We start from the raw sequence: 26190 nt of genomic DNA, 5'->3' as shown, positions 1-26190 counted from the left end.
TCCATGAAACTTGGCAGTTGTGTGTCCGATTATAGATCAGATATATTTGTGAAGTTTTGATGGAATTGCTTGATAGGTTCAGGTACTTGCCATACAACTCCAAAAGCTTATTTTACATATTTGGAAAAATAATAAAGGCAGATTCATGAAACTTGGCAGTTGTATGTTGAGTAATAGGTCACATATATTTCTGAAGTTTTGGTGGCATTGCTTGGCAGGTTCAGGTACTTACCATACAACTCCAAAAGCTAATTTTAAATATTTGGAAAAATTATAAGGACAGATTCATGAAACTTGGCAGTCGGATGTCCAATTATAGGTCAGACATGTCCGTGAAGTTTCTATAGAATGATTTTAGAGGTTCAAGTAATTGCTACACAATAACGAAAGGTGCAGGGTATAATTCAATCGGTTTATACCGACTGAAACGTTTTTACTTGTTTTTTTTTTCGTTTTTGTATGTAAAATCAATTTAAAACATCGTTTACCTCTTACGTTCTTGTTTTTTAATTTACACTTATTAATTTTGTTGTTAAAATGTTAAAATATTTGGTTAATGTGAGACAGAAAGGCAAAAAGAATAATTTTTTCTTTACGAAAGATTTTGTTTAACCTAATTTTCGTGTATAATTACAAATAATTTGAATTTTTAAAGGGAAGAAAATATAGAAGTATTTGAAAATTTAATTTCTTAAAATAGAATATGATTAGCAAATAATTTAATGTTATAATTGAAATATTAAAAAAAAAAGAACTTGGTGGTGTGTTTTTGTAAAAATTGCACGTCCCGGAAATTTATAAAATTTTATTTTAAATTTTTATTCATTTTAATGCTTTTAATAAGCAAGCACTTTATTTTAAATAGATTTTTTGTATCAAATACCATAGATGAGTTCAAGAAATGATCGTTCGTTTAACAATACCAAATGAGTTATTGTGGCCTATAATAATCAATTACATTTGAAATTAATCAAAATTAATCTTGTGAGCAAAGCCCAAGACTATTCGACGTCCATAATTTACTATAACCACTCAAATATTAAATTTATATTAATTTCTAAATAATTGTATTATTTTTATAATAATGAAAAAATTTAATTAAAATTTGAGTTCAATTCCAAGTATAGGACTTAAAAATTTTCCGAATTCTATAAATAATTCGAAATTAACAGGAAATTTAATCAAAGTTTCAATTATAAATGATAACTATTATTGATATTAGATAAGAGCGTTTTTGATTGTTTGAGGAAAACATTTTTAAAAGTTGCATGTTATGTTTGTATGTGCGTATATGTATATAAACGTTTAATTATAGCACCTCAAAAATATAGAAAATAATAGAACAAAATTATCAGTTAAAGAACCCCTTTGCTATACAATACGGTTTTTTCTGGGAAGTGAGTCATGCTAATACTAAACAATAGTGGTATTTATCTTAAAAAGTAACAGCGGTGCGACACTGAGTTTCACAGCTCGTGGTGTGGCCACAATAGATCTTTTAGGTCATAGTGCAACATCGCTCAATTCTGTAATCTACAATATATCTCAAAAAGTTTGATATTGTTATTACAAATAGAAAGAATCATACAAATAATTTGTGTTCTTACATAAAGTTTTTAAAATATTTACAAAAAACATATTATTAAAATTTCTCAAAATAAGACCTCAATATTGGTGTGTTATCAATTCTGTACTAAATTGTAATCGAACTCCAATTCACTTATAATAATTAAGCCCATATAATTTCATATTTATTACAATTATGGAATTTTACTCTTATTTTTTTTTTGTTTTAACTTTCAATTTTATTTCACTTTTAATATTATTATTACTTTTTTATTTCAAAATTTTCAAAAAACATTGCAATATTTTCATATATAATTAATAATTATGAATACAAAAATAAATTTAATATAAGGTCACGAATAAAGTCAAATTTAAAAATAATAAAGTGTATACTTTTTTGCGCTTTTGTTTAAAATGTTGACACAATCATCTCCTTAAAAGGTTATTGTCTTAACAATAAATTTTATTTAGAAAATATTGAAAGATAAGAGAGCAAAAATGAAAAAAAATTACTCTGTTTATTTTATTCATAATTTTGGCTTTTTTAATTTAAAATTAATTTTTTTAATTAATTTTTTCATATAAGTAGTACAAAATATTTTATTTATACCTTTATAGCATTTTCCAAAAAAATCTTGAAAAAAGTGCTTATTCGTCCGCCCGTTCGTTTGTCCGTTTGGCTGCTTACAAAACTTCTACACTCTTGAAGATAAAAAGCCGAAATTATATTCTCGAATTGGTCTTTACTAGAAACATATTTCTGTAGACGTATTTAAAATAAGCTAAAATAAGATAAAACTAATTAAAATAAGCTAATAAATATGATAAAACTAATTAAAATAAGATTGTGAAAGCAGATAGCTTTCATAATCAGTATTTTCACTAGGAAAAGGGAAAAGTGCTTCCTTACAAACCATTGGTTTGACCCAACTTTATTATAGTATTTTTTTTATGTTTATGTAGGTACAAGTAAATGAATGTGAGTAATTATTTAAGAAAAACTTGTCAAAAAGATTAATTGAAAAGGTTAATTTTGCATTTAATGTAGAAAATTTCTAATAAAGAATTTAATTTTAGTTTAAAATTTTAATAAATCAAATATTCTTTATTATTTTCATACGATAAGTAATAACGATCATGACATGGGTTAACATTTATGAAAATCAATTGTATAAATTTTTTAAAATGGTTTATTAATTAAAATGAATGTAATTATTACTCGGTTAAATAAAAATGTAAGTTGCTACTCGTATTATGCTGTGCGACTGTGGCGCGTCTATTGAAATTAATTTATTTTTGATTTGAAAAATTATTATTAATAGTTGAATTCGAAGATTAACCAAAATGTTTTTTTTTATGTTTTTTTTTTTTTTGGTTAGATTTGACCTTACTGATTTTATTGTTTCTCTTTTGCAATTACATTTACACACAATGTTCTGAAAATACATTTTAGGAGTTTTTAGGCAATTCAAAATTTTCTGTTAATAATGCAATAAACAAAAAATTTTTTTTTATTAATTTTTGTAATCTAAAATCAGTTAATTTTTTTTATTTAAGGTTTTTTGTATACTTTTATGGTTTATAAATCATCAGAAAATATTTTATGAAATATGGAATAGTAATAATTGCGAACTGAATAGAAGAGGGAGTAGAGAGATTGATTGCTTTGAGTTTAATTGATAAATTTTTGATATTTTATTCATTCCATTAAGTTTCTAATAATGTTATAGTTTTCATTTTAGAAAATATAACCTTTAAAAAAAACAAAGCGAATATATAGAAGACCTTCTGCAGATTACATTGTGTTTTTTTTTGTTCGTATACTTATATAATTGTTGCATAGAATTATATAAGTACATTGTCATAGAACCATGTTAATTCTGTATTAAGCAATGATTTATGTTTTGTAAGTCTATATGAAAGTATATAATTATATTGAAATTCTGAAGAACATGAGACTATTTAATTTACAAATCCAAATACTTTTTATATGTAATTGTTCTATACCCTTATGAGATATGTTCAGAAGGTAAAACAAACTTACAACCAGTTTGTAACAGTAGGAAAATAATGGTGGATGAGTGTATGTATTATTGAATTCTGAATTGATTTAACACATGTTATTTTCATCATTGCAGTGATAAGACAAAAGCTGATATAGTTAAAATTAATAAATTTTTGTCAACAATTGCTCATTTTAGTTAATGGAAGAATTTTAGTTTTTCATACATTTTTAATTAATTTGTGCACGTGGTCAGCAGTTGTTCGTCAAAAATTACTTAAACTGCTGTGCTGAAATCTTGGAGATGTGACAATGATTAATAAAAACTCATTTAAATTTTGTCGCCGTATTTGCAATGTAAATTTAAAATTACAAGTTTCAAGTAAAATACTAAAATTTTTTGAGCTTTTTTAATAGCTGCGCCATATTATCAATGTACCTTTAATAATAAAAAAAAATTTGTCTTAAAAAATATTGAAGCTCCATGAGTTAAACTTAATTAGAAATGTACTATATGTACTAAATGTGTGCAAGGCTCAATTTTGAGAAAAAAAGTTATATAAGTTTTTGTGTAGAAGAACAAGCAATCTAATGTATGTTCAAATATATATTTTTTTGGGAAAGGACTACCAAATAATTTTTTTCTATTGATTTAGTGTATGCGAATTTTAAACTTAATTTTAGTTTTTAATTATATATAGGGCTGAAATATTAATTACAAATCCCTTATTTTCAATATTCTTTTTCATTATACGTTGTCCTTATATGCAAATTTAGATTTATAGCGTTTCAGTTAAGAGCACCAAACATTCTCTAAACCTAAACGTAAAAAACTTGGGATATAATACAACATTACGAAATATAGAAGATTCTTATACAAAGTAGTGCCCAACGTACAACCTACTTTCAATTACCCCGGAATAACTACTAGTGTTGGTAATCGTATAATAATATGCATTACTTCTTATCTCCCCTAACTCATTTTATTAGAGTTGTACATTTTAATTCACATATTGCTATATAGCTCATTGAATAACTTTTATTATATAATAATAATTAATAGTTAAATATATAAGGATGAAAATTATATTAAATTTTCATTCAATTAATTATCATATACGCGATAAAAATGTCAATGTTTTACATAATATTGTACAACATGTTTTTATTATGCATGTAGAGGCGAAGATTAATAATATATAAAAATAAATACATAATTGTATTTTATTAAATTTCTGTTCCTACTACTTATATATGTGTAGCACTATACATGCATGAAATTTAATATCAAAATTATTCTGTATGAAACTGAATATACGCACGTACTCATTTTATTTTAAAATAGTGCCGAAATAATTTTCACATAATTTTATATAATAGGCAAGCATTACAAGAATTTATTATATTTCAACGGGGAAACATTAACACTTCCAGCAATTTTATCATTGAAATTTTTCCTTATAATGTAATACAAAACATAGATTGCATATGTACATATGTATATATAAAGGAATTTATATACATATTATGTATGCATGTAAATCAGATATATTGTAATATGGGTTAGTATTAAACTAATGAACAAATAATAATATGGGTTATTAACTCTCTGATTAAGTTAATTTAATGAAATGTAATTTTTAGGCATAAAATAAAATTTCAAAGAATAAAACTATATTAATGTGTCAATGTATCTGTGGTAAATATATATGTATAATTATATATATTATGTATGTATGAGAAAATTGGTATGCTTACATTTTAACAAAAAATTACACTCTTATTCATATATATATAAATCTAAATATAGTTTAAGTATATTGTACCACATTTTATGATTGAATATTTAGATATTTAGGTATTTGCTCATGTATGTAGAACAATAGGCTCATTACAATGTTTTTGGATTCTTTGATTTTGTTAAAGATATTAAGACTTTATTATTTAGTCAGACCATACTTACATTACATAGAAAATTCACGATTTTAGGCTTCTTTTTTTTAAATTTTTCTCGTTTACTCGTACATATTCTTATGTTACTTATATTATTAATGAAGTTGAATCCAGCCTATGGTTCGTAAAGTAGCACTTTTCAATTGAACAAGTGAAACAGCTGCTCTTAAAAATATCCCATTACATTTATTAAATTCTTTTATTACCTATATATTTCTCTATTAACTAATTGCCTACATTTAGGATGAATAGAGATTAATGGTTAAGTAAATGAGTTAACATAATACTCGTATACATATGTATTTTCGTATGTATGAAAAATTGGTTCCAATTTTATTTTAATGGGAGAAACTAAATCTGTAAGAATAATTGTTAAGGGTTTAACTATTTCTACTTTTTAATTTTATGTGGTAATCAATTATTTTTCAATATAAATTTTCAAGAAATACTTATAGACTTTCGTAACTAGAAACTTAGATAGTTATATGGATCTTGAAAGTTTATAGCTTTTATAAGATTTTATTCTACTATGTTTGTAATCTGCTAATGACAATCTAAAACAAAATACATTAAAATCGTAAATTAAGCTTTGTCATAGTTTGGTAATGCTATAAATGTTAGAATTTGATAATTATGATATTTTATATTAAGCTCGCTTTCTAAATTGTCTAGTCATCTTCTAGAATATATTTAGAATTTAATTAAAATATTATTAAAAGAATTAAAGCTTATAATTTTGAATTAATTTTTATTAATTTTTTATTTTTTTGTTTTTTAATTTTAGGTGTAGTTTCATCATCTAATCAATATTTCGAGTCATTATGTTATAATGAAACAAATAATGAACGTTTTGTAGAAAGTGATGGTAGACAATCAAGTTTCTTTTTAGAATTACGATCAAGTTCAATGATGAGAAAAAAATTTTGTGAAAGAAATTTTACAACATCAGAATCTCATGGATTTATAATACGACTGATAATAGCTAAAAATAAATTTTATAGTGTTAGCAGTAGTAGCAGCAGCAGCAGTAGTAGCATTACCGGTAATAACGGTAATAGTGGCAGCACTAGTAATATTAATAGCGATATAATAATAAATAGTCAACGAAATCATGGTAGTAAATCAATGACATTTAAAAATACTGCTGGTGATCAACATACTCTAAATAGATATCATGGATTAAGTAGTAGTACTCATCAAAATAAAAATCAATTTAATACAACGAAAAGTTGTCCTTTAACCATTGTAAGTATTTTTTTTATAATTATAATTTTTTTCGCGATTTCGAATTGTTTTTTAACAATGTGTGCATTAAAATTAATCTAACTCAGTCTTTTATGAAAGAAATTACTTTTATTAGATAAAAGTGCTTAAATTGAATAATAATTCCTATTTATATTCCCAATATTTAATAATTCCCATGATTTGATATTCTTGTACAAGTTTAAAATACTGCAATGTCAAAAAATTGATCCCTCTCTATACAAAAATTTTTCATGGTCTGTTTTTTATTATTAAATAAAATATTAACAAACTATTTTAACATGCATATGTATTAAATTTTGCAATAATCCTAGACATGTCTGATAATAAAGAGAAAATTTTTGTGTTGTAAAAGAAATTTACAGCTCACGAAAATGCTTACAACATTTACTGGGATTTCCTTATTTTTCTGATTATAAAATTTTATTACTTTTATATTATGACAAAAGCTATAGTTATGACAAAAGGTGGTAATAATTTTGATTACTAATGAATCTACGATTTAGAGCGTATCGAAAAAAAATTCGAAATTCTTTTGATTTCGAACATTGATAACGCACACCGTTCATTACATTGACAATGGATGGTTTCATTAACCTTTGAAATTATTGCTCTTTCTTAAGTTTTTTTGTTTTTTTTTTGTGTATTGAATATAAGAAAATAAATTAATAATTATTTCTCCTTTATAAAATATTTTTACATACATATGTACTTTCATACACATTTTTACATTGAGTTTAAATTAATTTTCGAATTTTCTCCCATTGTAGTCTCGTTACTCAGCGAAGAACAATTTTAGTTAATAACTTTGATTATATAGTATAATTAATTTGAAATATTTTTGATTGTATACGAATTTGACAACTTGAATTAGTATAGAAAATCTAATCGAGTATTTCAACAAAAAAGTTACACAATATACCTTGTTAGCAATAAAGTGTGATGTGATTATGCTTTGCTATAAAATTTTAAATTAATTCACTTCACTTACACTTTCTAGAAATCTGAAATTTTAAATTGTAATTTTGCATCCTCTATACTTGAAAGACGAATAACAAATTATACGCTTATCATAAACAGTGTTGATTTCAATTCAGCAGTAGGTATTTATGGAGTAAATTTAATTCATGATAAGATAACTAAAAAATTTTGTTTTTAAGGAACTTTCATTTTCAATGTTTATGGAAAATTAAATGAAATCGCATTTAATATTTTCGTTTAGTTAAAAATTAAAAATATAGTGAGGTAAATAAATATTTTTAATATTATTGTTGTTATTTCGAATTTTCAACAATGAAAAGCAAATCTAAATTTAGTTTAAGGTATATGGTAAGAGTTAAATAACAACAAATTAGTCGCACAAAAATTTGTTAGAGAGAGTTGGCAGTTATAGTACAGTAAAGCAATGCATGCATACATACATAAAATTTTAGTAAAGCACTAATAAACAGGGTGTCTCGTACCAAAGTGCGCTGCTTCATACTATTGTATACCTCCGCATTAGTAGACACAGGTATAAAGCAGCAATGTTATGGTATTTGGTATATGGACATACAATATGAGTCACCATATATCAAATACCTTGGAAATACTTTCTCAATGATATGTCACATACTATACCTGTCAGCTCTAAATGGTTAACTAAATAAACCTATAATGAAATTTGATGGGTGAAAAGTGAGATGAGTTATAATACCTTAAAAGACAAATAAAAATTGTCATAATATAATTATGAATTGTGAGTAATTTTGCAATTTGGTGGAATTTTCTATGATTTCGGGCTAAGTTAAAAATTCAAAATGCGAAAAAGAAAGAATCATGCCTCATTTTGACAAACAGCCGTTTTTCTACTTCTTGTTTCGTCGATTTATCACATCAATAAAAAAAATATATTTTATTACAACGAATTATAGGTGGAAATCGTGTCCTCGGCCACACCACGTTTTTTTAATTGAATTATGAACGATCACGAAAGAATGTTTTGCTGTTGCCTATAATAAGTTGTTCATTAAAACAATATTATTGTCTGAAATCCCCCATAAATACATTATTTTTGGATGGCTTCAAATAAAATATGATTCATTTGATGAGCAATGTCTTTTTCATCCACGCACATGCTTTACTGAATTTTTGTGTGCGGAATGTTAGCCAATTTAAAATAGATTCTTAATAATATTTATGTTAAATTGAAACAGAAATAGCTACATATGTATGTATGAAAAATTTAATTTCGCAAATTTCAAATCAAATGAATTTATTTTCTCACATTTAGATATTAGATTTATAAAGTTACATGACTGCTAAAACATTAAACATTTGTGAAAGTAAATTTTCCCAAATTATACAATGACAGTATAATAATGGTATATTAGGTACTATAACTAATCAAAATTTAATAATACATTTAGGAATATTATACAATTACAGGTTTGAATTTGAAAAATCATAAAACAATAAAATGTTGTAATAACCCTCTAATTAAGAACTTAATTGTTTAATTTTCTTTTTTTAATTTAAAAAATTCCGATTTTCAAAATATATGAAACAATGGGAGACTTGTTGAAAATTTTTGGTAGACATTATTATTTATTTTATCATTTAAAATGCAATTAACTGAAACTCAAAACAATAATAATGAAATAAAACAGAAAATCTGAATACAAAATGAATATTTTCGATTACATCAGCTTCAGTTTTACCACAAAATCATGGTATTAATAGTCTGTTTTACATGCCGGTAATTTAATTTTAAAACTGTTAAGAAAGTAATTATATTGTTTAAGACTACCAACTTTAAGGTATTTGAATTTTGACTTTTATAAACTTTCTCTTGTTTTCGATTTATTCAGAATCAATTTAAATTTAAAAATTAGATTTAAAATGAGAGTTTTGCTAATTTATAACAGAAAAAAAATGATGTAGACCTAAAAACTTAAAACATTAATTGCATTCTTTTTGAATAAACATTGAACTTGTTTTCGCTATTTATGCTTCTATTCTTTGCATACTTTTTCTTCATTATTATATAACTTTGAATCATGAGTAAAGAAGTTTCCTAAAAATTGAAAATAGAATAGGTTATGAACATGAAGAGAGAAGAGTTTTTTTTAAAACATCTGTTAATTTCCTGTATTAAAAGAAATCTGCTCTGTTGTTTATCCCGCTTCTTGATTATTAAATCTATCATACGAGTAAGATATGTTTAATTACCAAGAACAATTTGACATTAGGGTTTCAAAATTTTACGAAATTATTGTAAGTAATTAGTTGTAATTTGTAACATTTTATTCAAGATGTAACTTATTTATGATTATGATAATATTTGATTTAACCGCGTTCTTCATATGCTAAATTCGCTATTTCATTTATTTATGAGCATACGCATAGCGCAGTTTCCGTTATATATCGCGATATACGGCATTTATGCGAAATGTTACATTCATTTTCCACCCTCATTCTAAATGTAAAAACAATATTATAATATCATCCCATTAGTGTGACACATGTTCTTCTTTACTGAAACAAAATAATTCGTATATAATTACATTCCAAAAATTATTGGTTTAACTAAAGTAGGTATATTTAACAATCATTTTACTTTCCCATTTACACAATTTCTACATATACACACACCCACATTATTCTTGTTTTAAAAATTTGTAAATTTTTCGTAAATATTTTAAATTTAATTCATGATTTATCATTATCTGTCATTTTTGTGTGTAAATACGCGCACGACATACACGCGACACATTAAAAATTTAAACGTCACCCAATCAATTATAAAATAAAAAGTTTGAATATTACAAAAATAAAGTGAACAAAAAAAAAATTATAATAATGAAAACAAAAAAAAATTAAATTAAAATCAACGTGACTAAAATTTTAAATTCTAGTGCTATTAAATATTTAGTTTTGTTATTTTTTTGTTGTAAAAATACGAATATTAAAAATTCCACTGCCAAATTTATAAATTTGAATAAAATTTGCTTTGTTCTCTTGTACGGATTTCATTCTATTCTTGTCTTCTTTTTTTAGGATTTGTTTTCTTCTTTTGTTCCTTGACTCTTTATATTTTCGAATAAGTTTTAAGAATCAATTTGATTCTGAATAAAAAAATAACAGAAAATTAAAAAAATTTTAAAAATTTTAATTTAATTAGCAGAAATTTGTACGCATAACGCAAAGTTCAATTTCTTATAGATTAAAATACCATCTATAACATTTTGTTAAATGTAGACGACAGATTTATTTCTTTCTCTTGAAATTATAGAAATTACTTCAGCATTTTATGTAATTTAAATACATTTCAGCCTAATTATTTAATTTCAAAGAGTTTAGGCGAATTTTTAGATCGTCCTTTTATGTTTACAAGAACTTATTTCCTTCTAATAAATTTTTAAAGGTTAGGGCGAAACACAATGAATATTATCAATAAACACAATTTAAGCAAAAGCTTGGAAAGTTGGTTTTAGGAATATATTGGATTTTATTGTTGGCTCCTCTAAAAAGGTGTATTTAATTTTTTAATACGTAGTTTGAAAAAAATGTCGAATTTTCCATTTATTTTAGTGTTAAAACATTACTAACACTGAACATCTTGCTCACATTTCTGAATGTGAAAACCTGCAACATTATATGTATTATACACGCTTCCGAAGTTGATAGAGTTCTGAAATTAATATCTGATTAGGTTAAAAAACCTTTCATTCAATTCATTTCAATTTTACTTTTAAAATTTGTGTAAAAATTATTTGATTTTTAGTTACTAAACACTTCAGTAAAACTTAGGCATTTTATTAAAAAAATATTTAGAAAAGAAATTAAAATCTAAAAAATCATAATATGATTATATAAGCATCTATAAGTTTTGTTAAAATTTCATTCACATAATTTAAATTTCAATGTCGATCTCATTCTGTAGATAATTTGTTTATGTATGGTAGTACTCTAAGACTTTGCAATGTTTTCAAACGTCAAAATAACAAAATTGTACAATATTTTTTCTTTTAAATTTAAATCACGAATTATTTGCCACGTTTCAAATTAATTCATGAATTTAAATAACTCCGACAGTTTTGTAGCTCTTTTTGGATTTAAATATAAAGTATGAAATTATGGAATTCCATTTGAATTAAGCAAATTTATTAAAACTGAATATCTAATTTAAGATGTGATCTAATATTTTCAAAAAGATTTACTTTGTTTTCGAGATTTAGTGATGGATTACTTTTGGAAATATTAAAATTATGTTTAAGATTATAAAAAAATGTTGCAGTTTTAATATTATCGTCTATAGAGAAGATTTCGTGTTTGTTTACAGTGAAATAAGTTTAGGTAAATTTTTTTTATTTAGGACGAAGTCACTTTTTTTGTTAACCCTGAACTAAATAAAAACAATTTTTATTTAGTCATTAACAAGGGATGTAGCCATTATTATTTTAATGGTTTATATTTGAGTTTTATGTAACATTTAAAATTGTTGTTAACTATAATTTTCATTGTAGAATTATTTTCTATTATTAAAGCTGGGGTAAATGATATGAAAGATCTAAGTGATATAGAAATATGAAAGATCTAAGATTTTATTTTTATTATAAAATTAATTTTATCAATTTAATTATATAAAGATCGAAAGCTTTATATTGTGCTAAAGAAATTATTTTGAATTTTTGATATCTACTTCGAATTACTAGTCTAGCTTTCAGCTAAATATAGTTTAATAAATGTAAGATAATAAGTACCGAATATTCTGAATCATTTACGATTATGTTTACGGAAGTGAACATATTCAGCCCTATCATGAATTTCGTTCGTAGCCCTGAAACTCGGAAAATTATACGAATGTAATGTTATCAATTCCGAATTACTAAAATTCTGATCAAAATATTCGTAATAGACTAAGCATAAATTACGTTCAAAGAAATTCAAAGAGAATAGTAGTTTTGCGTTTTTCTCTGAAGTTAAAAATTTTCTGTTTTCTTTCTCTAAGGCTAAATATGAAGGCAAATGAATTTTTATTTTTTCAAACAAAATTTTTTTCACTTTTGCAACATTTAAACTTATTTGAAATAAAATACTGATTTCGACACTCCGAAAAAAGCTGTTACCATTGTTGATTCATAATCTCTAATCTCTACGAAAGAATTTGTTATCAATCAAAAGCCTACATCGTAGCTAAGTTCATAATTCGTAGGAATCTGCGAGTGGAATTCTTCGTAGGATTATAATTTTCTAATGTTGAGCGTCTATAAGATCAATAAGCATACCTAGGAGAATTTAATATTATTGTTTTCGTCTTCTACATCACATTAAAATAAAATTAATCAAATGTAAACTGCAGATTCTGTTTAATATAAATTTGTTCTTGACCAGTTAACAACTAAAAACCCGTGATCGAAAATTTTCAAGGGACGATTAAATTGTAAAGAAAATTTTTCCCAATATGCAGTTCTTTGAAATGGTTATTGAGCAGGTGTAAAAAAGAATTTTAATTTTCTTCTATATTTTGTAATTTTTAGTATCTATTGAAGCGAATCTTTATTCATATTCCTCACTGTTTTCAAACTGTAAACAGAATTCAAACTTTATATTGTTAATCAAAATTTTGAATTTAAATTCTTTTATAAAATATTTTTGATTATTAATGCCAATAAATAAATAAAAAAGAAAAATAATTTGTAATAATTTGATTTATTTGTGTATTCTTGCTGCTTTTAGGTCATTGAACGTAAAAAGCGCAAAAAAGAAAACCAACATGTTGTTGATTTTAAACCCAATATACATTTGTAAATATGTGTGTGTAATAATGTTAACCGTTTTGAATTAAATCATAAAATTTTCGTATTTTATTATTATAAAATAAAAAATAAAATAAATCGGTAATTAATTCAATATCGTTTCTTGAATAATAATGAAAATTATTTTGATTTTATTACGCGTTCAAATTGCACTTAAATAAAATAAAAAAGCAAATACATATTATATAAAAATAAAAGCGAGATTTATTCAAATCTAATTAAGTGTCTACTGTAAATTTTACCAGATGTGTTTTAAGTGATGCGTTAATGGTAATAATGGTTTTGTTTTTTGTCATTAATTGGCTGGAGGTTAAAAATTTCAATGAGTAAAGAAAATAATTATCGGTTTTTTTTTTAATAATACGGGCAATTTGCAATGCCTTTGTGTACAACAACCAGATTATATTCTCAAAAAAACCTTATTTTTCACAAATTTAAAAAAAAAAGTTTCCCAACATTTCCAATAAATTTTCAGCACATTCTCAAACAAATTTTGACAAAAATTTGTTTATTAATTGCAGCCTTTCTTCTTTAATGAAATAATTTGGTGTACACATTGTATATAAATCCACAAATATGTATGTACATGAATATGTAATTGAAAATTTTCATTTAATAATAAAATTAAAAATATTTAGACAAATACTCGTATCTCTGTAAGGGTGTTTTTGTCAAAATTAACAATCTCGGAATGTGCGACAAAAATTTATTAAAAATTTCTTTGAAATATACTTAAGTCTAGCACTTAATATTACATTTATTTAAAATCTAAAACTCAATAATGCTTATGTGTTATCATGCGAAAGAACGTGTAAATAAGCAAATATTTTTGATATATCATTTTTAGCTCTAAAAGTTGTTTGTTTAAGGCATTCATCTCTTTTGGAAAGAAGATATAAGAACAAAAACTTGAGCGACATGAGGAAATTTTCTTAAAATCCTTGTGTTTCAGAAACTATTGAGATTTGACACCCATTTTGGAAATTTAACCAACCAGTTCGAAATTCGGAATAAAATCCCTGTATATAATGAATAATATTGTCCACATAATTTATTTGAGAATTTTTCCTGTAAGTATATTCTCCATTTTATGTTTATTGCATTTTTATAGCCTGCAACTTCGTGAAGGGCATATTAACTTTAGTATGGAGTTTGTAACTACTTGAAGGAGTCATCTGCGGTATGGACATATATATAATATTCTTGCTCAGCGTAAAATTCTGACTGATTTAGACATGTCCTTCCGTTCTTCCGATCGCACAATTACTTGAAAACGAATAATGGAATCGACACCAAACTTTCTCGAGTTGTGTCTTTTGTGCCAAGAACGAACTCAACGAATTTATTTTAAATATTTCAAAAACTAATAAAGGTATCAGCTTCAGACATATTCGTGAAGCTTCTATAAAATAGTTTCACAGATTCAAGAAATTGCTTTATACAACAATGAAAGGTGCAGGGTATAATTCAATCGGTTTATACCGACTGAAACGTTTCTACTTGTTTTATTTTATCATCAGAAAGGGCATATTAATATACATATGGAAATAATATCACTTATACATATTCATAATTGTTCAGTTTATTATATAATTTCTCTGGTATTAAAAAACCAATAAAAAAAACAAATTTTCATTATTCTTAAATTTAAAAGAACGCCGTTGTTTCAATATCAATTGATGTTAAACAACAATTACTTTTTAAAGAGTGATAAAAGTAATAATTATGTTTGTAGACTGTGCAAGTACGCACCATAAAATTAGTAAAAAAAATTTTTTTGAAAACAAATACACAAGAATTTTTATCTTACTTCTATTTGACCTCATTTAAATTTTCTTGCACACAAAATTTGACCGATTGCTATAATAGCGATCGTTTATGTTTTTCAATTTGAAACAAACAATTAAGCTTGTTTTCTTCTTTCAAAATTTAAAGCATGAAAAATTAAAAAATATTTACTAAAAAAAATTGTTGAATATTAAATATTTGTTCAAAATGCGTATACAACCATACATACATACATTTTTATTTAATTTCATAGTTCACTACTTGGAAAATGGTTTCAGTTTTCAATTTACTGAATTTACTATTAAAACTGTTGTTTGTATATTATGGTAAATAATTCCAAAAGTGTACTCATGTATATTTACCTTCTTACGTTTGTGTATGTATACGTACTTTAAAAGTAATTATTTACCTATCTAGGTAAAAACAAACGAAATACAGTCTGTGAAATTTAAGTAAATATGAAAACGTAGACAATTTATGTATAATTAATATTATGGAACTGTTTTATGGCAACTTGTTATTATAACGTGTAATAAATACTGTACATTTTCATGCCGGAAAAAAAACAAAAATTTGCTTCTTGTGTAACATATTTACTCTGCGAGCTTTTTGTCAAAATATTTTGGAATATTTAATTACAAAAAATAAACTTAACGCTCATCTTGTTGTGCTTTAAAATTCTAAAATGCTCTTGAACTCAATTTAATATTAATGCCGTTTTATGAATGAAATGTATTCATTTGTAGTTGTAAGTGACTTGCAAAGTACGTGATTTTATAGAAAAGTTCTAGCTTTTGGAAATCACTTGTGAATGAACGAATATTGATATTACATTTTTCGATGAGATGGAAAAAAATTAAGAACATATTTTATTAAAATTTCTTTCTTACTTTTTAAACATATTACTAACAAATTTTTAACATGCTAAAGCAAAGTCAGAAACGAATTAAAACTTATAAACCACTTACTTCTTCTTTTAACTATGATCAAAATAAGTTTTTCAGAGAAATTTTTTAACTCTTTAAATAAAAATTTGTATCGTTTACTAATATATTATTTAAATTATTTTTCTTTACAGTATAGCAATAACGATTACAACTATCAACAAGCGCTTTGGCAAATTGATCCTTGTGAAATGGAAAGAGATGAAGCGAATAATGGTAATGAAATAAATTGGCCAGTAAAATTTTTTGAAGGTCATATTAAAATTCATTGGGAGCATAATCTTAATTCAATACATTCGAAATTAATGATAACCGCTTTGGGTAAAGGAGATGGATGCAATAAATTAAATAAATTTCCTTGTTTAACATTAGGGTAAATTTTTAATCTTTAAATTTATATAAAATTCACTTTTATTTTTAAATAAAAAAAACTAATATTACAAAAAATATATAAAATTTTTTAGTGGCGCTCCCTTATTTTGCATATCAAAAGATTTAATCTGTGATAATATACGACATTGCCCAAATGGTAATTTATATGATGATGACGAAGATAAAAAAATGTGTGAAAAATTACATTCAACACCAATATTACCATCATCAACGGTAATATTTGACAATGAATGGGAGCAACAGTTAATGTTATGGATGCATCATGCATTCGGTGATATTTCAACATCATTTTCAACTGGAGCATCATCTCCATCATCTGAATTCGGTGATACATTTGACGATGATGGTACAGAAAAAGAATATCATGATGGTAGACCTCTAATATTAAATGAAAATAGACCATTTCATCAAAACGGTGAAAATGAATTTAATACAAATAGTAGTGATAATGATAAGGATAAAAAATCTACAGTAACAACAACTTCAACAACAACAACAAGAAAAAATTCATCAAAAAGTACATTAACTGGTGATTTATCAAAATATGGACCATGGGGTTATTTAATGTTAGGAATGCTTTTATGTGGTGGTGCATTATTAATATGTGGATTATGGGGTAAATTTTTAATATTAAAAATTATAAATTTGTATACAAATATTGTATGTAATATGTAATATTTTTAATTTGTAGAATGTTGTTGCCGTAATAATAAAAATGAATCTCATATTACTGCTAGTACAATTGTTGGTAGTCCATCAATTCAAGATTCAACAGATGTACAACCATCACGTAATCAAAATAATATAACACCACCAAACTATGATGAATTAGATCCGCCACCAGCATATTCAGTATTATTTCCAAATCAAAAAGCAGCAACAACATCTGGAATTGAATCATCATCACAATTACAAACATCAACTGCAGCACCACCACCACCACCGCCATCACTTACAATTACAACTGGTATTAGAAATGATTCATTAGTAACAGTTCCAGTTGTAGTTGTAGTACCAGGTGGTGCACGTTCCAATAATAATAGTAATAATAGTAATAATAATACAACAAGTGACCTGACGCCAGCTTCCTCCAGTTAGAATTTTATTTTAATTTTGTATTTTTAGTTGTACTTTTCATATTTTTTTTTACAAAGTTATAGTCTACTGTATTGTATAAGTTTTATACTAATTATTATTACGATTAATTATTATTAATATCATCATTAAAAAGGAAGTTCTATTTCAATTTAATTATTTAACATTTTATGTTTAATTTACAAATTTAATAAATTTTATAATTAAATAACAAAAAAAACGTAAAAATATTTTAAATGATTTGATAATAAAAAAAAAGACACAATTTTATTCTTATATTAAAAATATGTAGAGTTTGGATTTGCTTAAGGATTGTAAAAAAAAATTCAATTCAATTTAGAATTAAAGGAAATTGGAGAATAAAATTTGTATGTAGTATTTTTTTTTTCTGGTTCAAATCGAATAGTGTTTTAACAAATTAAAAATTATCAATAGTAAATTTGTAGGATTTTTGAAATTGTTATACAAGCTACATTTCTTTTGAAATTTTCTAGATTAAACCACTATTTCAAACTTAAGCAAATTCCATTGCATGTATATATATGCGTGTATATGTTTATTTTATATGTATATTCTTTAATATTACTGACTGAAAATTTAATTATTAATTTGTTAATTTTTATTGTTTCACTTGCAAAGAGCCATTCAAAAATTAATTAATCGCAATATAAAGTGAGGTGATAAAGATATTACAGAAGTTTTTACCTACATGGTAAATTTTTGAATTAATTTTTTAATAAGCCAAAAACAAAATAAGCTTGAAACAATAAGAAATATTTAACAAACCAACAATAATTAATAAACTAACTAATATTATAATAAATATACATACACATACGCATATACACATATATATTAATGTTTATATTATTTTATTTAATGTAAAATTTAATAATTTTGTGCCTACGTAATAATTTTTTTATATATATACATATACATAGATCGATAAAAAAATGATCGAGACGATGCCCTCCTTTTCATGTCGTTGTTGTTCAGAAGTTGAATGTGATACTAAAAATTATATAGTGTTGTCGTTTGTTTTGTAAATTAATTTTAGGATAAAAAACAATATGAGTGTGAGAGAAAAAATGCGTTAATTATGAGTATTTTTTTGTAGAAATTAAAATATTACTGATAAAGCTAGTTTAATATAATTATTATGTAATAAATATAAAATTTGCAATATAAAATATAATATAAATGATAATAATGTTAATTAATTTAAATTATTAATATTTTACAATTAAAAAAAAAATTAAAGTGAAAAAATATTATTGTATTTTAAAAACAGATAAAATTTTATAAAATAATTTAAATCACTTTTTTATTTTTTTTTGGTTTTAATTTTAAATATTAATATGTATATCATTAATATTTTTGTTTTTAATTTTATTTAAGATATTAGAAAAAAAAAATAATAATTTTATTCTAAATATAAGCCATTGTTAAAATTATAAAGACATAATGAAAGTGAATTGAATTAATCACATACGATTACTATCTATATTGCTAATAAAGAATTGTAAAAAATAAAAACAGAATTAAATTATATAAAACATTTATGAAAAATAAAGCAGAACAAATTTAAATAAATAATGCATAATAAAAAAAATTTGTGTTTTTGTATAATTCATTTTCTATAATTTTAATAATTCATATAACCTTCATAATAATTTGACATACATGGCATTTAAAGGAATTTTAAATATGTTAAACGAGAAATATGTAAGTAGTAAAATTTTTTAATTATTTATTTTTCGTTCTAATAAAATAAAAATGTGTGACCTATTGTCTCCGTATTTTATTACTTGATTGTCTATATTTTAACAAACTAATATAATGACAAATTAACTAATGCCTATATCATATTAAATTTAACAAAATTCGGTCTATAAGATGAATCTTGATTGTAATACTTAAAAATTAAGGTAATTCTTTATTAAGTGTAAGTAGTCATATTTGTTTTCCATTACGATTTATTTTCACATCTACTATACTATACTGCTATTTGGATTAGATTAAGCTTGTAGGTTACTTGTTATTATATGTTAATTAATCAAATTTAAAATTTGTATAATATTGAACTTATGTAATTTGATTTAGAATTTGTATTGCAACAGATATACGAGTACTTATTTAATTTCTTAAGAAATTATATGCACCAATTTTTCTAGATTTTTTATGTTGTAGAATAATCCTTTTTATTTTCTAAAGTGCACCACATAATGTGATAGAAATTGATTATATTCTGAAAACTGTAATGTATACATATTGTTATAATAACGTATCACATAAAAATGGTTAGTGTGAAAAAATATGGGTGTGAGTTTTGGAATACATTTTTTTCACACAAAAAATAAATTGCCAAAAATGGTGTACGTTATGTATAAGCAGCCTAAAGTAATAAAGTATAAGCAGCCTACACCTTACCTTGAATCTATTTGGAATTGTACTTTCCAAAATACCCAATATTCGATGGTAATCATTGTTCTATATTCACATGTATCCTTATAGGATAAGCAATTAATATAACAAGGACTAGAAAAAGAAACGCATTAAATAAATTTTTCATTTTTTTCTTTATTTCACACCATTTAGGGGATTCATACAATTTTTTATAGCAATTTTAAATTTTTTTTTTTGAAATTATTTTTTTTTTTTTTTGTTTATTGGGTTTGCATACATTTATTTTTTTTTTTGTTCTTTATATTTTTTATATAAAGTGAATTTCATTTGTTATCTATTAATTTTTCTTTTTGCCAATTTTATTAATTATTTTTATTTTTTTTTTAATTTTTTCCTATTTTTTATATATTTCTTTATCAGTGTGTTCTATTTAGATACTGTTATCGAAAAACTGTTCGACATTAACAATTTTTGGATTTGTTATTTTTTTTTCTTTTTTTCTTTAAAGAATTTAAATTTAATATACAATTAACGGTATTATTATGTAAATATACTTTTTTATTTATTTTATATTTTTTCTTTGTTACAAAATTTTTGGTTTTTTCTTTATTTAATTTTTTTGTTTTTTTTTTTAATTAAAATTTTTGATTGAGGATAAAACAATGAAAATAGCACGCTGGTTAAAATTTTATTTTTTATATTTTGTTTTTTTTTTTTTTTTTGTTATTATATGCAGTAATAAATTTAATAATGTTTGTGAATTTATTAAAAGGATAACAAAAGTTTTTTTTTAGAATCTAGAATAAAGTTAACAGAAAGAAAAAAAATTTTCATTTAAAAACAGTTTTCGATTTTTTTTTTGTTTTAATAACTTTCTAATTTTTGTTTTTTATAGAATTAAATGAAAGCTTTCAGTACAACAATTAATTAATTTTATTTTTTTTTATCAACATTATTCTATGTAAATATTTTTATTTTTAATTCAATTTACTTTATTTTTATTTCTAAGAAGACAATCACATATCACACAATACTTTGTTCGTGTTTTTTTTAGTATTTTTTTTTTTTTTGAAGGATGTTCAAGAATAATACTACAGGTATATACAAATATATATACACATGTATAAATTTGTTTAAATATTATATAGAAACTGTGAGGCACACACAATATTTTTCTGGTTAAGATCAAAATTTAAAGGATTGATTATGTTGATAAAGGATGAGAATTTTTAAACATTGTGATTGATTATGGATTGATTTAAGAAGTGCTCAAGAAAAATTTGTAAACTAAGTATGATTGGTAGCTCAAGTAATCAATACAAAATAATAAAAATTTTAACTATTTAAAATAATATAGGCCTATAATAGCACTTTTAATTAAATAATCCTTCATTCAATAGAAAACGCAACATTTCAGCATAAAATTTTCAAAATGAATTCACCATATTAAAAATTACAAAATCCTTTTATAATTCAGCTTGCCTCACAGTTGCCTTGAAAATTAAATAGAGTTTTTAAAAATTATACTTGAACAATTCGTTGAAGGAAAACCGTAGTTGGTTTCTTTTTTTTAATTTTTAGTTTCTCAATTGTAAATTTTTTAAAATTTTATAGTTAGCATTTTTGTTTCATTTTATTTTGAATATTTTTATAAATTTTTATCCTTTCAATATATTGGAGAAGGGAAGGGTAAATTTCTAAACATTTATTTTTCTAAACATATTTTCATCATTACTATTGTATTCTATTTTTGCTTTTTTCTTATTAATTATAAAGATTTTAATTATGTTTTCCTTTTTAAATATTTTCCTGCAATTTTGTTTTTCCTGGAAATTGTTAAATTGTTTTAATACAAATTGAAATTTTGTTCAAAATAGTTTAAAAACTATTGTTTTTGGTTATTTAAAATTTTTTAATATTGTAAGCATTTTTATTTTTAATAATAATTTTAATATTGAAAAAATTATTATTGACAATCAATATACAGATAATTAATATTAATACCAATTTGTTTAATTGGGTTGCATATATCTTTAATAATATAACGTAGGTTCTTCAAGATAATCTTCTTTCAATCAACCATGAAATAACTTTTTCGCTTTTTGTTATATTTGAACAAATGAATTTTAGGTTACCAAATTGTCTTGCATTTAATTATATTAATCCTTTTTTATTAAGTAAAATAGGGAAAAATTTAAGAAACACAAATTATATCGAATATCACGGATATTTACAAAAAAAAAATGCACCTCATTACGACAGTAGTTTATTCAACACTTAATATGAATCTACATATTTTAACAGAGTTTAAGTATCCATGCTGCACCAGAATTATAATTTTTCGTAACTAAATGGGATTTGTAAAAGCTATGGTCGCAATAAGGAACTGCACTTGATAATATAAAATATATTTTATTAGGATATTATTGAAAAAATTATTAAATAAAAATTCATTTTTAATGTTTTCTCATAATGTGATAAAGATCTTGAAGATTTACATTCTTAAATTATATATAATGTATTTGTATATAGACCACTTAATGATAATTTTTATATCTTTATTGAATAGTAGCAGCAAATTCAAGCAAAAGAAATTTTATAAGTTAAAATATTTTGTTTTGTTGGTTGAAACTTTAAAATGCTTGTTTGTGTATCTATGTGTGTATGTGGGTGTGTGTCAATTAAATGCTAAAATTTTTGTTTTTTAAATAATTTTTACAGCCATTGTTCATATAAAAAATTTAAATATTTTATTTATTGTTAAAAATTTTTGTGAGTACATTTTTTTATTAAAAACTTTATCGATTTGAAATATAGATTTTTCATAATTTTTATTCTATATTTGAATAAAATGCAGTTTCTTTTCCCAATAATGAATGTAATGAATGCAATAGTATAAAGTTAAGGAAGATTAGAAAGACAAAGTAATATTAAATAACAATATTAATGTTAAAGGTATTTTGCACCTTCACTCAAAATATTCTATTCATTTCTTATCTGACAATAAATTTATTGCATATTTATAGGAGAAGGTGATATTAAATCTTATTGCATTACTAATAGAATAGAAATTTTGATTGTAGAATTATAATGTTGTGTTCTTCTTAAACGTCTTATGCACATAAAAAAGCGTACATATATTGGAAAAGCAAGAATAAATTCTTGAATCTTTATTTTTGATTTTTTTTTATGAAAGATGGCTGTAAGAAACCTTCGTTTTAAAGAGGCATTACAATTATTTTAATATTTTTGCTTTTTTTTTTTTATTAATAAATTTTTATTACATGATTGCATTTAATATTTATATTTAAAAAAAAAAAAAATTAAAAAGAAAGACAACAATTCTGTAAAATTTCGCGCAAATTAATTTAAAAGCGGACGGTCTAAATTTATACATTTCTCTTCTCACAAAAATTTTATTTATGTAATTTTTTTTTTAATGCCGTTAATTTTTTTTCTATTTTATTTTAAATATATTTATATATAACCTGTATATATGTACATTTATATATTTTTAATTTAGCTATAAAAGCGATTCTAAAATCATTATTAAAATTTAATTTATTACTTGATTTGATTTAATTTTTATTTTTTCTTTAATATTTTTATTTATAAAAGCTATTAAACATTATTTATACTTATTTAAAATGACAAAAATAGAAAAAAAAAGAAACAAAATTATAATTAAATAAAATTTTTATTTTATTTTATTTTATTTTTCATTTGTAATTTTTTCTTTCATAAATTTTTCTAAATTATATTTGAATGTTTTTCTTTTAATTAAGTAGCTTGCGTACAATACATACAAAGAAAGAAAAACTGTAAAAACTTACCAAGTTTTCAATTGTATTTTTTTTTTATTATTTTTATTTAATTATATAATAATGCAATAATTTGTCCTTAATTAGATTTTCTATTTAGATTTTAATATAAAAATAAAATGAAATAATTTTTTTTTTCATTTTTTTTTTGCTTATACAAAGTTATTTATATTTCTTATATTGTTCTTATTTTAAAAGTAAAAAAGTGTAATTTTTTGTTTTTAAATAATTGAAATTTTATTTTAGATAAATATTTGTGAATTTAATGAAATTTTAAACGCAGAGACCTCATACTGTTTTAGGAAAGTATTTAGTATATAAAAGCGGAAGAGTTCAAGAAAATTAAAAGCACCTTAATATGAGTTTGAAATTTAAAACTTATTTCATTTGAAATATAGGTATTTAAAATTTGCAGTAACTGTATAGAATACTTTACGAGTACAAAATTCGACTTTGGTAAGGAGTAAAAGACGTTTTCGGGTTTTTTAAACTTATTATGACACATTTGTTTATTTTTAGAAGTTAGAACGATTAATTGCTTACAAAACAGTAATTATTTTAAAACAAATTCCGTCTTGAATACAAAATGTGCCATGATCAAAACTTTGAAACAAAGGTTTGTCAAAACTTCTTACATTGTCTCATAATTAAAATACATTTTGCAATATTTTATTTAATTATTTTATTTTTAAAACTTTACCATTTAGCGCAATTATTTATTTCTCGAATAAAAATACATTTAAATTTGACATAAGTATGTGATTTCGAATTGGGGAAGAGCAAAATTTCAATTTAATTAAATTAATTCAAATTTTTTTTTTTAAATTAATTCATTAATGAAGTGAATGAAATCGTGTTTACAGGATTAAAAATTTTAAGTAACAGAGTAATCGGTCCCTTTTTATATTATCAGTATGTAAGTACTATGTAGATATCTGAGAATTTAATGCAAAGTTGTAAAAAAAAATGATTTTTATAAAAAAATATTTTACGATTTTTTTTTTATTGTTTTTCTTGAAAAAGTCAAATTGCATTTTAAGAAAAAAGAGTTTATGTGTTTGGTTTTCATGTTTTTAGAAATTAGAAATTATTAATTAAATTAATTTTTTTTTCTAGAAATTTTTTTGTTGTTTGCTAATAAACTTTGTGATTTTTTTTTTTTAATTTTAAATGTTTTATCCTTTCATAACTGATTTAAAAAAAAAAAATTTTTTTTTGTATTTTTTGTTTTTAAATCGTTTATAGTTTTATTTTATTTACTTTTTTTTTCATTTTTTTTATACAAAAATTGTTTCATAAGACTTGGGCGTGTTTTTCTTTTTCTTTTATATATAATTTTTATATATAAATTTTATACAATAAACTTTATTTTTTTTTTAAATATTCTTGTTCAAATTTTTCAATATTTTTGATAAAATGATTTTTTTTTTTGTTTTTTTTTTAGGTTTTGATATTATTTAAGAAATATAAATTTTTTATTAAATAGTTTCAGTTCTAAACGGCATTCTTTTTCCTTAACTTTTTTAATTATTTTATTTATTATATGATTTAATAGGGTAAAATGGTGTAAAAAAATTATAATTATACATTTATAATAAAAAGGGTTTTAGTTTTATTGAATTTCACTTTCTTATGTGTTGCTTTTTTTTCTCTATAAATAGTTTTATTAATTAAATTTATTTATAAAAATGAAAATATTATAACAGAAAATTCTTCATTATTTTTTTTTTTTTGTATTTAGATTTTTAGAAAAAAGTTTTTTAGTTTTTGTATTTTTTCTTTAAATTTTATGCTCGTTTCTTTGATGTTTTAATAAAATATTCAATGTTTTTTTTTGTTGTTGTTTGCTTGTTTGTAGTTGTTAATGAAAGAGATTTTATTTTCTTAATTCTTTTACCAAAATATAAAAATGTTAAAAATAATTAAGGAAAATTTTATTTGATTTTATTTATTGATTCTATTTATGTATGAGATTGTAATTATTTAATTACTGTTTAATATTTAAATTTGTTTTTTATAAAAATTTGAAAAAAAAAATGAAAATTATAAAAAGGAAACTATATTTTATAATATAATTTCCTATATTTTGTATAAAATTATTAAGTAGATATTCATATTATTATAGTGTGATATTAATTAACTAATGATTTAGTATAGGT

General features: G+C 22.8%; 1 protein-coding gene across 1 annotated transcript in view; it reads left to right on the top strand.

Moving 5' to 3' along the window:
* Positions 1-18087, top strand: part of LOC129610908 (putative mediator of RNA polymerase II transcription subunit 26) — a 70577-nt gene extending 52490 nt beyond the window's left edge. The window contains exons 2-5 of the mRNA XM_055523706.1: positions 6306-6766; positions 16451-16689; positions 16781-17325; positions 17401-18087. Of these exons, the coding sequence (XP_055379681.1) occupies positions 6306-6766; positions 16451-16689; positions 16781-17325; positions 17401-17807 (1652 nt within the window). The 3' untranslated portion in view covers positions 17808-18087. The remainder of the gene's footprint in view (positions 1-6305; positions 6767-16450; positions 16690-16780; positions 17326-17400) is intronic.
* Positions 18088-26190: the final 8103 nt, after the last annotated feature.

This window comes from Condylostylus longicornis, unplaced genomic scaffold (genome assembly GCF_029603195.1).
Source record: "Condylostylus longicornis isolate FDR11 unplaced genomic scaffold, ASM2960319v2 ptg000048l, whole genome shotgun sequence".
NCBI lineage: Eukaryota > Metazoa > Arthropoda > Insecta > Diptera > Dolichopodidae > Condylostylus > Condylostylus longicornis.
This window is presented reverse-complemented; position numbering and strand designations above follow the sequence as displayed.